We start from the raw sequence: 15,289 nt of genomic DNA on the forward strand, positions 1-15,289 counted from the left end.
ATAATAGATATATTCCTTGGAAGACTTTCTGAATGTAGAAAGGTGGTACCAGATGAAAGCAAAAAATGTTCTCTTTGTTTATTACAATAATAACATAAGTATTTACAGTCAGATCGTCCAGTTGGCTCAGTGTAGATGTAGAGAAGGCAGCATGGGCAAGCTGCCCTGGTGAAGTAGAGCAGCCCTACATTGCTTTATATCCATAAGAACACCCTCTCCATCATTTGAAACTGCACACATTTTGTGCTAACTACCCCAGTTGGTACCCACAAGAAATAACATTTTCTTGGATGTGCCTTTTCTGGTGTAGTCTGTATTTTACTGGTAAATAGGGGGTTAATCAACAGAGCATTGCACGTACGCCATTGCTCACCAATATTACAAAGGTCCTTTTAAACATTAAACACTAAATTAATTCGGATCAATATAATCTGAAATTTAATTTCCCTCTATTCTGTGCTCCTACTACTACGTGAAGGAAGAGAAAAGTGAACAAGCGAGATTCTTCTGAATTCAAGCACCTGGTTCTGTATATCACCTCCCACACACAGCTGAAGGCAAGGCCAAAGGCAAGTCAACATTCCACACTTTCCTGCTGCGGTGCAACACAAACAACATTGCCAAGGCGATCAGATGTAGTTCCATAGAGCTTAAGTCATTATAATGAGGACATGTGCACTCAGTACAAAACCTCACCCGTGTCTGAATTTGCTTATTATCGGAAATAGATCACAGTGGAAATTAACATGACCATGAAAGTTATTGCATGTCATCTGAACTAGGATGTAACTAAGTGTTTCCCTGTTTAAAAGTGAGCACCAACTTAAACAACTGGGAAGTTTCATTACCCATGATCACCAATCTTTAGGCTGCAGGAGTGCCAACTTAAACGGATGGATCCAACTCAACCTTACAAAATCCTGATACATAAACCTGAAACCAGCTTTCTGATCTAGGCAAGAGAGGACAGCCAGATAGCTGGTGCAGTTTGCAGCACTCTTAAACAAGCACCACTATTAGATGAACAGTGTTTTCCCAGAGCCTGACGATCAAAGCTGCCAGACATTCTCTGGATGACAGCAGACTAATCGGTGGATAAGAGCTACAGTGTTTCATGATTCTAGAGGAAGTTATACAGAAGTATCCAGAGTAGCACAGAGCTCTACATAAAACAGATTTCAGAATAAAACAATATATTAAAATAAAAGAAAGCTAAACCTACATCCAGCCACAGCTTACTGATGATCAGTGCATAACATACAATATCTCAATTGGAAGGGCAGAAATACTGGTATTTCATGGTCAAATTTACATTAAATCTAAAATCCTGGCTTATCATCATCTTCATCTGTTCATTTTCTACAAAAATGGCAACATTTCAAACAAACACAAGTAGGCGATCTTTCCAAAATAAACAGGTTATGAGATCTTTCCTAAATTAGCTGTATATAGACTCCTTAATCTTGCACCACGTGCGACCAAACAAAATGCAACTGACACATACTCAAAGACACAAACAGGAACAGAAAAGACCAAAAACGACGAGCCGTGCTGGTAGTCAGCGACCTTGGACAGAGCCTCTAAAACAGCAGCACTGAAAGGTAATCTGACGCCTGTCTCTTTGGAGACTGCACCCCATGCAAATGTTTCAAAAGAGCTACAAAAGAGGTCTTCCATTCTTCTTTTACAAAACACAAGATGACACCAGAGCAGAGTGTATTGCAAACGCACACCCTGAACACGTGCAAAACATTGGCTTCTCTATTCCTCTTTTCAATCACAAAACAAACAAAAAACCATATCCACAATGTGGCACACTATCCATTCACACCTTCAAATATCAACAAAACAAGAGTCGAAAGACAGGGCATCTCAAAGTCCACAAGTCCTTTCACAGTATGCATCACAATCCAGACCAAAACTAATGACAGCAAAACAAATATGTCCGAGTCTCTCTTCTGGGATGGTTCTTAGGCTGTCCTGGACTCGTGCAAACTCATGGGCTCTCGGAGTCTTTGGCTCCCTCGGTCTCTGTCTCCTGAGTCGTCTCTCCATCTTCTCTTCCTTGCCCGTGTTTTCTAGCATGTTTGTATTTGTCGACGTAGGCCTTGACCAGGTTGGCCACCTTCACAGGGTTGATCTCGCCACTCTTGCTGTGACACACCTTAACGGGGACACATGAACGACAGATCAAACACTGACACTTAGCACGAAAGCAAAGAGACACACATGAACACAAGGACAACGACGCACACGTAAATCCACTTCAAAACCAAATCAGTGTAACATCCACTGTGATGCATTCAGATTCCTCTGGTCCTATGTCAGTGTCCATGAGAAGTGTGCCCCAGAACACACGCGTGCTCATGGGGTATTGAAGCCAGGGCGTCGCACCTTTTGGACGGCCTTGCGGAGGATGTCTTTGTACTCGTCCTTGGTGATGTCTCTCTTCTGGTAGAAGGGCTTGATGGCCAGTTTGACCTCCTCCACGGCTCGTTCCTGCATGTGTAGCTTCTTCATGTACTGGAGGACAGACGGACAGCGAGTGCATGCCACTGTTGTCGTTATTGTCGTAGACAGAATGGATGTTACTGTTGTTCATAGAAAAGGATGTTTAACACGTTCACCATAGGATCCTCATACGCAGGATCAATGGGAAAATGGAAGCTAAATATGAAGTGCCTGATCTGTCACGGGTTTGTCTCTCTCTTACAGACTCACCTTATTGTTCCTGGGTTCCTCCGTGGCCTCTGAGAGGGTGTCGGTGGCATGGCCCTGCCCAGGGATTGACAGCCCTGCTGGGGCCAGGCTGTTGGCACTGCCCTTCTTGGAGCCCTGGGCAGAGGGGTCACCGCTGGGCAGGGCCCCTGAGGGGTCCTGTGGAGGGGACAGAAGGTTACAAAAGGGCCTTTTGTGGTTTTGCTCAGACAGACTGCATGGCCCTGTACATTTTCCACGGTCCAGAAATCCAAACCGCCAAATGGTCTGACCTGTGAATACATTTATTGTTTCTCACACCTCGAAGATGTACAACAAATGAAAATCTGAGCTAATACTGTGACTTGTCCAGATTATAGTACCATTGGCACTTTTCTACTTAAAGTTTGGTAGAGCCCAAAAGATTTCAGGATAATGTTTCAAGAATTGTTTCATATTGTTGTCTGTAATTACTTAATACACATTTTGAAAGTACAGATAATAGATGCCTCTTGTTGGCTGGTCTACCAGCTGCATATAACATGGTAGCTTGGAATTCCCCCACTTGCACCATTGGCAAGGGAATGACTGTTCTTGATGAGGTATTGTACAGCTGAAGCTTTCTACAGCACAACTATTCTATACCAAAGCATATATTATTTTATCTAGCAACTTGGACCAGCAAATCAATGGATTATAAAAAAAAAATGGTTTTTAAAATAAAAATATCAGCAATGTTTTGCTTGCTTATTCATTTAGAATAGGGGGTTGAGAGGAATGGATAGGTTGTACTGGCAGTTTTGCTAATGTTTGTTTGATGTCTGTGTCAGAATGTTCTTATCCATGTACATGGGTACAGTGTGGGCCTTGCATGCAACTTTGCCATGTTTGTTCACTTTTGTGACTGAGATGGTGTTTCTCATTATTATGTATGCTTACAAGCAAAACTTGATCAAACTCGTTTTTTTTGTTTGCAAGATAATATAACCAGATGAGAGCCTTAGTGTCAAGTTACACTTCATTTACAGTTTGCATTTCCCCTGAAAAAATTTCACTTTCATTTCGTCAGAAATTGCTTTATCATCAGTTGCAGTTTCGGTCACATGACCCATCTTGATGCCACAATTCTGCAACGATTGGGAGTAAAACTGCGCCACCTTCTGGTAATTTTGTACAAATGCAGACTAATTTCACACTCTTTTCTCTACGTAAGCATTGTACATTTACTTGTATATTTATTCATTTAGCAGATGCAAATATATCCAAAGCGACGAGCTAACAGAATATATGGTAAGTGCAGCAAGTCTTGGGCATATCCATGTCTCGTCTTTTGGACTTCACTACAAAACCAATTCTATAACTCAAACTTCTATAGACAAATTAATGCAATGCTCCCTGTGTAAAAAGATTTTAGGAAAATGTCTCAAGAATTGTTTCATATTGTTGTCTGTAATTACTTAATACACATTTTGAAAGTACAGATAATAGATGCTTCTTGTTGGCTGGTCTACCAGCTGCATATAACATGGTAGCTTGGAATTCCCCCACTTGCACCATTGGCAAGGGAATGACTGTTCTTGATGAGGTATTGTACAGCTGAAGCTTTCTACAGCACAACTATTCTATACCAAAGCATATATTATTTTATCTAGCAACTTGGACCAGCAAATCAATGGATTATTAAAAAAAAAAAAAAATTAAATAAAAATATCAGCAATGTTTTGCTTGCTTATTCATTTAGAATAGGGGGTTGAGAGGAATGGATAGGTTGTACTGGCAGTTTTGCTAATGTTTGTTTGATGTCTGTGTCAGAATGTTCTTATCCATGTACATGGGTACAGTGTGGGCCTTGCATGCAACTTTGCCATGTTTGTTCACTTTTGTGACTGAGATGGTGTTTCTCATTATTATGTACGCTTACAAACAAAACTTGATCATTGTTGTTTGTTTGTTTTGTTTGCAAGGTAATATAACCAGGTGAGAACCTTAGTGTCAAGTTACACTTCATTTACAGTTTGCATTTCCCCTGAAAAAAAATTCACTTTCATTTCGTCAGGAATTGCTTTATCATCAGTTGCAGTTTCGGTCACATGACCCACCTTGATTCCACAATTCTGCAACGATTGGGAGTAAAACTGCGCCACCTTCTGGTAATTTTGTACAAATGCAGGCTAATTTCACACTTTTCTCTACGTAAGCATTGTACATTTACTTGTATATTTATTCATTTAGCAGATGCAAATATATCCAAAGCGACGAGCTAACAGAATATATGGTAAGTGCAGCAAGTCCTGGGCATATCCATGTCTCGTCTTTTGGACTTCACTACAAAACCAATTCTATAACTCAAACTTCTATAGACAAATTAATGCAATGCTCCCTGCAATAAGACTGAGGCAGAGATATGGTTTATATCTATATGATACTACTATGGATCTCTTTGTATGGTGTGGGAATGACAACGGAGTTGTGATTGGCTGCGGTGGGGTGAATGACAGCACCTGATAGGAGGAAGGTCTGCGTGCCCCTTCCTGCTTCAGCTTCAGTTTGTAGAGAGCCAGTTCTGAGGAAAAGGAGACGACAAACACATGGAACCACTGTTGGATCTCTCTCTGCAGCTACTAACTCCCATCATCCTCTGTGTTTGTTAACATTTCTTTTTCGTTGAGCAAAAACAGGATTAGTGAAAGGTTTGAAGGAGGGCTGCCGTTCTGGAAGGCTCCCCTGTCCCCTGAATGTACTTACTGCTGCCGGTCTTCTCTGGCTGGGGCCCGTCGGGCTCCTGGATGTTCCAGGTCACCCTCTTCACCGGAGCTTTGCTCTTGGCTCCAGCCGTTCCCGGCACCGGCTCTCCCTCCGCTTTCTCCTCCTCCTCCTCCCTCTCCTGCTTGACCTCGCCTCCCACCACCACCGCCCCCCCATCTCTCTCCGCCTTCTTCTCCTGTTTGACCTCGCCTCCCACCACCACCACCGCCCGCCCCTCTCTCTCCGCCGCCTTCTCGCTCTTCACAAAGTCCAGGCTGTCCAGCATCATATCCACGTTGAAGTCCTCGTCAGAGTCCGAGGGCTCTTCGGCCGGCGGCCTCCCAGGGAGCGCGGCCGCCGGAACACCGGCTGGGGTCTCTGGCTTGACCCGAGGCGCCGGGGGGGGTGGAGGGATGTCCGCAGGAACCCCGACCAGGGTAGAGGGGGTGGGGGAGGTTAAGGGCACGGCCTGGACGGGGGCCGGAGGGGGGGGAGGAGGAGGGGGGGCACTGGACGCCAGGGTCAGGTCAGGCCACACGGGCTCCGTCTTGATCTCGCCGCTTGCTATGGATACCCGCTCTTCCTTTTTCTCGCCGGACGTTGCGGAGGAGCAAGGCTCGCTTTTGGGGGAGCGCATGTTGTCCTTCTTGATCTCTTTTTCCTTCTTCAGATAGAAGTCCTTGATTGCACTGAGGGAGGTCGTCTGGGTTTTTTCGTCTTTCACGGGTTCATCATCTGTTGAATCTTCTCCGAATATATCAAAGCAAGTGAGTTTCTCCTTCTTGATGGCTTTGGCCATTTCCTGGATGGGGTTAGCAGAGGCACAGTCGTCACGGTGGTTCCTCTCCCCTTTCACCTCAGAGACGGAGAGAGGTTTCTGCCCCAAGTTTGAGGAAGACGCCCCTCGCTTCACCTCTCTCTCCGTTTCCTCCTTAACGGTGATTCCCGGGAGTTTCTTCTCTCTCTTCCCCCCTTGCTGTTCCTTGGAGAGGTCAGAGGTGGCCAGAGTAGTAGTAATTTTCTGTGGCCCCTTGGAGGACCCCGCGGACGATCCCTCTCCTTTCCTCCTCTCCCTGGACCGGGAACGGGACTGCCGCCTCTTCCCGCCTCCGGACCTCAAGTCCACCTTGCCCTTTGAGCCGGACGAGGACGGTGGGGGTCGCGACGACTCTTTCCTCCTCTCCCTGGATTTGGAGCGCGAGGCGGAGCGCGAACGCGCGTACCTCTCGTCTTTAGCCACGCGGCCTCGGCCTCTGGCGCCCTCTCTGCCGGCGCTCCTCTCCCTGCTCCCTCCTCTCTTCTGCTTTTTGCTCTTCCCGGGTTCTCTACTGCTGGAGTCTGACCTGGACCACAAGGAAACACAGTTAGGGCCAGACGCTGAGAAGCAGAACAGACAGTGAGAGGTCAATGAAGCAGGAGGAATCACAGGATTGTAAAAAAAGAGGAGCTGAATACTGTCCCAGAACGTCATTTACCTGGAGCGCCTCCCGTCTCGGGAGCGCCTCTTCCTGTGTGACCTCTCAGAGGCCCCCGAGTCCGAGCTGTCTGAGGGGGAACGCCTCCTCCTGTCCCGGGACCCAGAGCGTCTGTTCCTCCTCTCACTGCCCTCCTCCCCCCTCCTCCTCCCTGCATCCCCTGAGCCCTGCCCCCTCCTCCTCCCTGCCTCCCCCTCCTCCTCCCCCCTCCTCCTCCCTGCCTCCCCTGATCCCTGCTCCTCCCCCCTCCTCCTCCTTGCCTCCCCTGAGCCCTGCTCCTCCCCCCTCCTCCTCCCTGCCTCCCCTGATCCCTGCTCCTCCCCCTCCTCCTCCTTGCCTCCCCTGAGCCCTGCTCCTCCCCCCTCCTCCTCCCTGCCTGCCCTGAGTCTGGATGCCCTCCTCTCCTCCGGCTGCCTGGCTCCGGGCTGCTGGAGGCTGACTGCCGCTCCCTGGATGCCCCGCTGCCCCCGGACACCTGCCTGCCCCGGCCCGAGGACCTGGAGGGGGACCCGGCTGGACTGTCCCCAGGTTCCCGTTTCACCTCAGTCTTTAACCTCCCCTCGCCAGGGAGGCTGGAGGCTGAGGTAGAGGCTGAGCTAGAGGCAGAGGGAGCTCTTCTCTGGAGGGAGGAGGTAGACTGGCTCTGGAGACTGCTCTCTTCCGCTGGTTCTGGCTTTTCAGTCTTCACAGGCACCAGGCGGCGAGGGAGGGGGTGGGTGCTGCTGCTCGCCCCAGGTTCGGGTGCTCGTTGTGGGCTACGATTAGTCCTCCCACAGTCCCTGATGCCAAAGGGCTCTGGTTCCGTCTTCACCTTGACATGCTCCCCTGAGACGCCCTCCCCCTCTGGCGAGATCCTCCTCTCCAGGGTCTCAGCTTTAACCTGCTTCCGAAATCCTCCTCCGCCGCCCACGTCAGGAAGCCCGGAGCCACCCCGAGCATGCTGGGACTTGCAGTCTGCGGCGGCACGGTTCTCGGGCTCACCGTTCGAGCCGTCGGACTCCGAGCCCGTGGGATGGCAGGGGTCGTACGCGTCCCGCTCTCCCGGCTCCTCTTTGACCCGCGCGCGCCAGCCCGGCCGCCTCTGCTGAGGCCCGCCCCTCTTCTTGGCTGCCTCGTCCTCCTCCGAGCTCCCCGCCGCCATCGCGGAAGCGCTGGCGAGCGGCCGCGCGTGCCAAGCGCTCCCGCTGGAGTTGATCCGGAAGCAAATCGTGGACGAGGAGGACGAGGAGGGCGGAGGGTTGGCGGGGGAACCCGAGGACGACGAGGACGACGAGGAAAAGGAGCTGGCAAAGGCCGAGGGAGGGCCGGGTCTGTGTCGGGGAGTCTGTCCGTCCTGCCTCCCTTGCTGCTGGTCCACGCTGTGCTGCCTGCCTCTGTTTCCGGCCAGGCTCTGCATGCCTGACTCAGGGAAACCGTTGCTGCTGCTGCTGCTCCCCCTAGTGGCGCTGTCGTTGCCGAGGCCGTTGGTCTCCCGTTTGATCTTTGGTATCCTGGGTAGCACCGACACGTCCACCCACACGGGTTTGGGAGGGGCGGCCTTCTTGGCCTGGGACTGTGGCGGCGCCGCTTCCCTGCCTTTGGAGTGAGAATCGGGGCCGGAGATGGAAGGGTGGCCCCTGTGGAGGGGTCCAACACCGTGGACCCCCACCCGGTGGCTAGGTCCCGCTGTGGGGCTGGGTCTGTGGGAAGGTGGGGCCGGCTGGAGGCGTGGGTGGCCCAGGCTGGAGGGGTGGGGGTTGGCGGCAGGGTGGCTGTGGTTGGTCAGGGAGGGGGAGGGTGGCGAGGGGTTGAGAGGGGATGATGATGAGGGTCCTGGGGAGCTGTGGGGCATGGGGGTATTCCGGGGGCTGTAGGAGGGCCCCGCCAGGTCGCCATAGCTTGGTCCGGGGTTGGGGGACTGTCCTGGGGGGCCGGGGGGCCCCGTCTCTCCTGAGCTGCTGCTTCTGCTGCTACTTCCTGGCATCGACGGAGACGACGAGCTCACTAAACAACAACACACCTGTTAGTATGGCTGGGGGGGGGGGTCAACATTCTGAGCAAGCATGGATGTGATACCTACTTCCTGAGGAGGAAGGAACAGTCGAAAGAAACACAAACACAGACCCCCACCTGGCTTGACGGCCTTGAGGGAGCCGTCTCTGTTGATGACCACATCGGAGCTGTCCATCAGCAGCATGCTCTGTCCTGTTAGGATGCTGCCCAGCAGGTCAGGCACTGGGGCCGCCTCCTCTGCCTGGGGCTGACCCTGGCCACCCCTACAAAACCATGGCAACCACAGGAATTGGTATACATTTTATGAGATCGCATCGCTGTCCTAGTTATTCGCTCGGTCGTTGCTAGGCATGTAAGCAGCATGATGTTTCCACACCACTTTCCTGCAGGTTTAGGAGAGAGCGCACGAGGAGTGTTGATCGTGGCCGTACCTGGAGAGGCCAGCAGTGATTGGGCGAGCCACCGGCTGGTGGGAGCGAAGGGCGGAGCGAGAGAGGCCCCGCCTCTTGGCGTCGAGGAGTGATGTCACCTGGGTCTGCTCCTCATCTTCCTCCTCCCTGAGGAATGTGGACACACAGCTATTCAACCCCTGCACATGCACACACACACACACACACATACATGCGCGCGCACACACACACGTTACCCGTTGTCAAAGGGGTCCAGATCGAAGGGGTCACCGTAGACGGAGAAAGAGGCGGCCCCTATGTCAGCGCGCATGCTGCCCAGAGTGTGGTCCGACGGCCGGCACACCGAGGGCAGAGTGGAGCCCTTCTTGGGCTTAGCGATGCCCAGGCTACGGGCTATACGGCCCCGCGACGTCGGCTGCTTCTTCGCCACCTGAGGACACACACAGACACGCGCGCGCCTCACTTTGCAGGCACAAAAAAAGAGCGGAACACAAAACGCCCCACTCGCGCGCACGACGTATCCCAAACAGGATGCGCCAACGCTCCTTGACGTTTCCAGACACCCACCAGCTTCCTTCTGGATTTGGTTCTCCTCTTCCTCCTCCGCCTCTTCACCCCCGTGCCCGCCGCTTTGCCCTTCTCCCCGGAGGCAGTGGACTTCCTGCCTTTCCTGCGCTTTACTGCCAAGCACAGAAACCAAAAGGCACGGCCATTACCAGGTCAGCTGAGGCAAACCTTTGTGTTAACTGTGAGACGGTGTGTGTGTTCTCACCGGTCCTGCGCCGGCGGCTGGGGGCTGCGCGGGGCGTGAGGTTGCGGACGTACACGGCGGTGTTGAGGCCCGCCACCACAGCGTTGATGGTGTCGTCCAGCCAGGTGGACTGCATTAGAAACCTGGGGGCCAGCTGGAGACACACACAATGACACTGCTTACACAACACACTTCCTCCTCTCAGAGCACACAATTCCCCTCCTCTCAACACACACACACACACAAAGACCCCCCCTCCCCCCTCAGAAAACACACTCCCTCTCCTCTCAGAATCCCCCGCCCCCATACGCAAAACCAACACCACCACATGCTTCCACTCCTTCCAGAACACACCTGCGCCATGACCCATGCTGCACGCACATGCTCCACTGTGACGCAACCTTCCCAACTGATAAGTACAACGGACATGGCTTGAAAACACTTCACTCCGCACGTTGTCAACGCGACGCCAAATGTTGAGCCAGCTAGTCCACAATGCCGCTGCTTTCCGTTCGTTAAGGAGACGAAAGAAGCGCAAGCCTCATGCCAAACCTGTGCCGTGCGTGCCTGGGTGATGCGGTGGCGGTTGACGTTGGCGCGGACGCGCTCGCTCTGCTGGGTGCGGGCGATGGCCCGGGTGGGCCCTGCCGGGGCGGGGCGGGAGCGGCTGGTGGTGGGGCGGTCGCTGCTCTGACTCTCGGCCTCGCTCAGGTCCTCGGCGGAACCCCCTGAGCCACACAGAGAAACACCCAGAACTGCACGGGGACTCGTCTCTATGCTTGCAAGACTTAAGAAGTGCACTTCTACCCTCTGATGACAAGATTATTCTTCGTATCTATGCTACCTACCAACAAGGATTTTAATGCATGTCCTCCTCTCTCTCTCTCTCTCTCTCTCTCTCTCTCTCTCTCTCTCTCTCTCTCTCTCTCTCTCTCTCTCTCTCTCTCTCTCTCTCTCTCTCTCTCTCTCTCTCTCTCTCTCTCTCTCTCTCTCTCTCTCTCTCTCTCTCTCTCTCTCTCTCTCTCTCTCTCTCTCTCTCTCTCTCTCTCTCTCTCTCTCTCTCTCTCTCTCTCTCTCTCTCTCTCTCTCTCTCTCTCTCTCTCTCTCTCTCTCTCTCTCTCTCTCTCTCTTTCTCTCCCTGCTTTCCTGTCTGTCTCTAACTGTCAATCTAAAATGAATAAAGCCCCCCCCCCCCCCCCCCCAAAAAAAAAAAAATCTTTGTAGACAAAAGCATTGTAGACATATAAAAAGGGATTACGTGAGCGACGGTTGCTGGCTTCACACCCTGGGCAAAACCATTCCTCCACAGGAACGGCATCCAGAGGGGGGGTCAGGCACTCCATGTGGTACCTTCCGACACACAACAAGAAGTCAGCTCCTCCAGCTTGTCTGAGGGCAAACACAACACGTACACCCCGACACGGAGACGGAAGGATGGGACGTTTCCCCCTTACCCCGCGTCACAGCCGTCGCAGAGCAGCAAGCGATCCTCGCGGTCTCTCCCCCTGCACACCTCGCAGCTGGTCTGTTCCAGCTCCAGGTCCACCTGCTCCTCCTGGCCTTCCTTTGCAGGCTTGTGCACTGTGATCTGAACACAACCCACACAGCATGAACACAGCACTCGCGTCACACACCTACCAAGGGTCATAGCCTGCAGTGAGTGCTATGTTCATCCTGACGCACGACACGCTATGTGAGGACCACTGGACAAGCATGAAGCTTGACAGTAACCAGACCTACCATCTTCTGAACTTTCCCTCCGAAATTCTTCCTCAGGTAGATGTTATTGAAGACGATACGGTCCACGGGGCAGGAATTGGCGTTCTGAGGGAACACAAGTCAGGAACTGAAACGCTGTCATTTCAATCAAGGAAAACACCGTGGACTTGGAAACAAACTTCCCACATCCAGCCCTTAATCTTTCCAGCATCTGCACAGGCCGGTTTCACCCACCTTGGACCACTCCAGGATGCAGTCCAGACAGAAGTAGTGCTCACAGCTCTCTGGGGTGGCCACAGGCTGGCTGTGGAATGAGTTGAGGCAGATGGGACACTTCTCTGAGTCCTCATCTGAGCTGAGCTCTGCGGGGTCGGCAGAGGCTCCTGCCACAGCCCCCTCCACAGCCTTCCCAGAATCCTCCTCTTCTTCTTCTTCATCATCATCATCTGCATAAAACACACACAGACGCACAAGTGTCTCAGGATGACTATTGGACAGCCTGAATTCTAGAACAAGTCAACCTGAGTTTAGGAAAAAAAAACATTCCTTCACAATAGACAATGCTATCTATACTGCTAATCCAATGCTGCTGCAACAATCAATACCTCAATTATATGAAATGTGTAATGTGATTAAACATGTATCTTCATGTGATTAAACATATCTTAATTAATTTAGCAGTGGGTCTATGCAACAGGATGATTCTGTGTCTACATGTAGTGAGGTCATGCTGAAATGTAACTCTGGTGTGTGTGTGTAGGAACGTTGAAGGTCAGCACACTGACTTGAGAAGCAAACTGGTAATGCCCGGGACTGTTGCGAGCACAATAGGGCCTCTCAGCTCACGGGAGTAAAGTGTCAACTTGAGAGATAAGGTGATGCCGGGACCGTGGAAGATGTAACTCCTGCAGGACGAGTCAGACCGGCCGGTCTGACCCCCTTTGGATATACAACCCCTGTTCTAAAGCCCCATTTCTCTTGGACACCATACCCCCCCTCTCTCCGGATGCCCCTTCCTTTTGGAGACCCTCCCCCCCACCCCCCTTTACCCATCACCAGATCTGTGGTCTTGTCTGTCGTCCCCCCCCCACCCCCACCCCCCTTCACGGAACATCATACTTACGGCCTGGATATCTAATTGGCCAACCACTCCCGCCTTTTGGTTTTTGGACCAATCACCTGACAGACATCTCCCTCTCTTGGGGGTACAAGACCTGTCTCCCGAGGACAGGGAGACAGAATTTGGACTAGGCAGAACTCTCTCTGATCTCTTTCAAGACTATTTTCTCAACAAAGGCCTTTGTTTGATCTACTCTGTGACTCTGTGTCTGTGAAGCTGCATTGGCATCATCGACTGATTCACTGTACTAGACTAGGAACATCCTGCTGTGTTGTTTTCATTGTGTATTCTTGTGTGTGACACACCGTAACACTATCATCACATGTATATGACATTTTCAGCGGAGAAGCATATGCATTACTATTAGACTCTCACCATCACTGTCATCCTCCTCTTCCTCTTCCATCTCCTCATCCTCTCCGTCAAGGTGATCCTCCTCCTCTTCATCATCATCAGCATCATCCCCGCTCTCAGACTCTTCATCCTCCATCTCCTCTCCTGCTTCCTCAGAGTCCTCCTCTGTTGACGAGACGTTGATGAGACAACAATGCTCATGCATTTGACAGTTACAACAACTTGGCATTGTTGAAGAGAGGTAGGTAGGTATTCCTACCTACTCCTAGGTAGGTAGGAGTTTTCACGTGGTATGTATAAACCTTGTTGGTATTTGTCCCTGACCTGATCCTGAGATATTCCACCCAGCAGCTCTCTTCCCTTTCCCGTGGGAAGCGTTCCTGTTTATCAGCTCATCCTGGCTGTCCTCCTCATCCATTGCTGACCATCAGAGCGCCTCCAACGTCAACACAGATTCAAACACTGTCTCAGAACTACAGGGGCAGACAGAAAAACCGGAACTATTTCGTAAAACTATAGTCATTTAACTGATCATTTGTAACTCATCCTCAAATATGCTTCTTAAGTACAGTGTTACCGACTTTTGCGACATGTCAGCGTTACAAATAAACTCACCAGTGGACAGACGCGCTTGGGATACGTCGATATAAAACTTTCTATAATCCTTTATCTGAGGATAGAAAGAAGTGAAATTATGTCAAATGCATGCACGTAAATTGTGATTGCACAGCTGTTAGCTTAAGCTAACTTGTTAGCTACGTAGATGTAAGCCTGCAGCTGCAGATAATTTTCAACAACAAACGTCGTTGAGAATGTGTGAACTGGGACTGAAGTAGCTTGCTAGTTCGTGTGTATACTTGCATGCCATGCCCGTTTAACACTGTAATCAAACATGGCAGCTTGCTCGTACAACAACTCAATCTTAGTGACTGCTTCGGTTAGGTCTCCCACTCATGCAACCATGGCTAACCTTCTCCGTAGGCTTTGTTGTGCAAGCTAACTAGCTAGCCATGATTGACTTGCTAGCTAGCAAGCAAGTTGAGCTCGCTCGACTAAATATAACTGCAAGCTCGGGCATGCTAGCTAAGTGTGCATAATGACATTCGTGAACAATTCAACGCTAATTAATTCACCTTGTGGCTTTCTTAAAGCGTTCATTACACGACTACACAAGTGTTTAACACCTACCCTGTGAGGGAGTTGTGGGGTGCATGTTTAGAGTACTCGAAGTCCCGAATTGTTGAGTGACACCACCGGCTGAAGATATAGCTCTAGACGGAAATGGCCGAACATACTCAAGTCACTGCACACTCTTAAAGATACCGTGTATGAATTTATCGTATCAAACCTCTGTGAAACGCGTTACCAGGACATTCAATAAAGCACAATAAACAAATACAATGCGATTATGATCGCTGACAATTAAAATACATAAGCTGATGAACGAAAATATGTACACAAAAACATGTTCGTCCAAAATGTGTAGTGCCAAGTTTTGCTTATAGAATTACTCTTTTCCCAAGATAAAACTTTAGGCATCGTCAGCCTTCTAGGGCACTAGATATTGCCCCGCTGCTAGCAACCAAGATTTTGTATTAAATGGTGAATGGAGAATTTGTGGTGTCCAGTCCTGACTGTTCCCCTTTTACTTGAGTCCGCTTACCAGAGCCCATTATGTAGGCTATATCACACTGAAAAAGCAGTGACGGAATCATAGGGGACTTAATTATGTCCATTGATCAGTCTCTTTCAATCAGTAACAAATCCCATGCAAACACTGTTTGTAGGTGTATACAAACAGGCAGTTTGCAGAACAGACAGCTGTTTGACTTAGCTAACTCGGGCCAATATTTTCTCAAGTGTACAACAGTTTTACAAACCAGTGGGCACTTTATGGCCAAAGTTTGCTCTTATGTCATTTTACCCAACACAACACAATTTAGAAAGATATAAAAAGCTTCATGAATTGAAACAACAAGAAAAACAACGTTTTAACAAAATATTACCTACATTATGCAAACATTTG

The 15,289-nt window shown here is 50.4% G+C and overlaps 1 protein-coding gene across 1 annotated transcript; it reads right to left on the bottom strand.

Annotated features, from left to right (window-relative positions):
• Window positions 1–64: 64 nt before the first annotated feature.
• On the bottom strand, window positions 65–15,144 carry phrf1 (PHD and ring finger domains 1). The gene is made up of 21 exons (XM_084671839.1): window positions 14,452–15,144; window positions 13,879–13,933; window positions 13,588–13,736; window positions 13,285–13,428; window positions 12,024–12,235; window positions 11,811–11,894; window positions 11,525–11,658; window positions 11,329–11,420; window positions 10,623–10,798; window positions 10,092–10,224; window positions 9,887–9,999; window positions 9,556–9,749; window positions 9,341–9,466; window positions 9,027–9,172; window positions 7,255–8,900; window positions 6,918–7,093; window positions 5,443–6,785; window positions 5,199–5,260; window positions 2,722–2,877; window positions 2,395–2,523; window positions 65–2,164 (listed from the first exon to the last, which is right to left on the bottom strand). The coding sequence occupies exons 3-21, from the start codon at window positions 13,679–13,681 to the stop codon at window positions 1,997–1,999; spliced, it is 5,328 nt and encodes a 1,775-aa protein (XP_084527965.1). The 5' UTR covers window positions 13,682–13,736; window positions 13,879–13,933; window positions 14,452–15,144; the 3' UTR covers window positions 65–1,996.
• Window positions 15,145–15,289: the final 145 nt, after the last annotated feature.

The sequence above is a fragment of the Hypomesus nipponensis genome, chromosome 14 (genome assembly GCF_054491055.1).
Source record: "Hypomesus nipponensis isolate SF chromosome 14, ASM5449105v1, whole genome shotgun sequence".
NCBI classification, from domain to species: Eukaryota; Metazoa; Chordata; class Actinopteri; order Osmeriformes; family Osmeridae; genus Hypomesus; species Hypomesus nipponensis.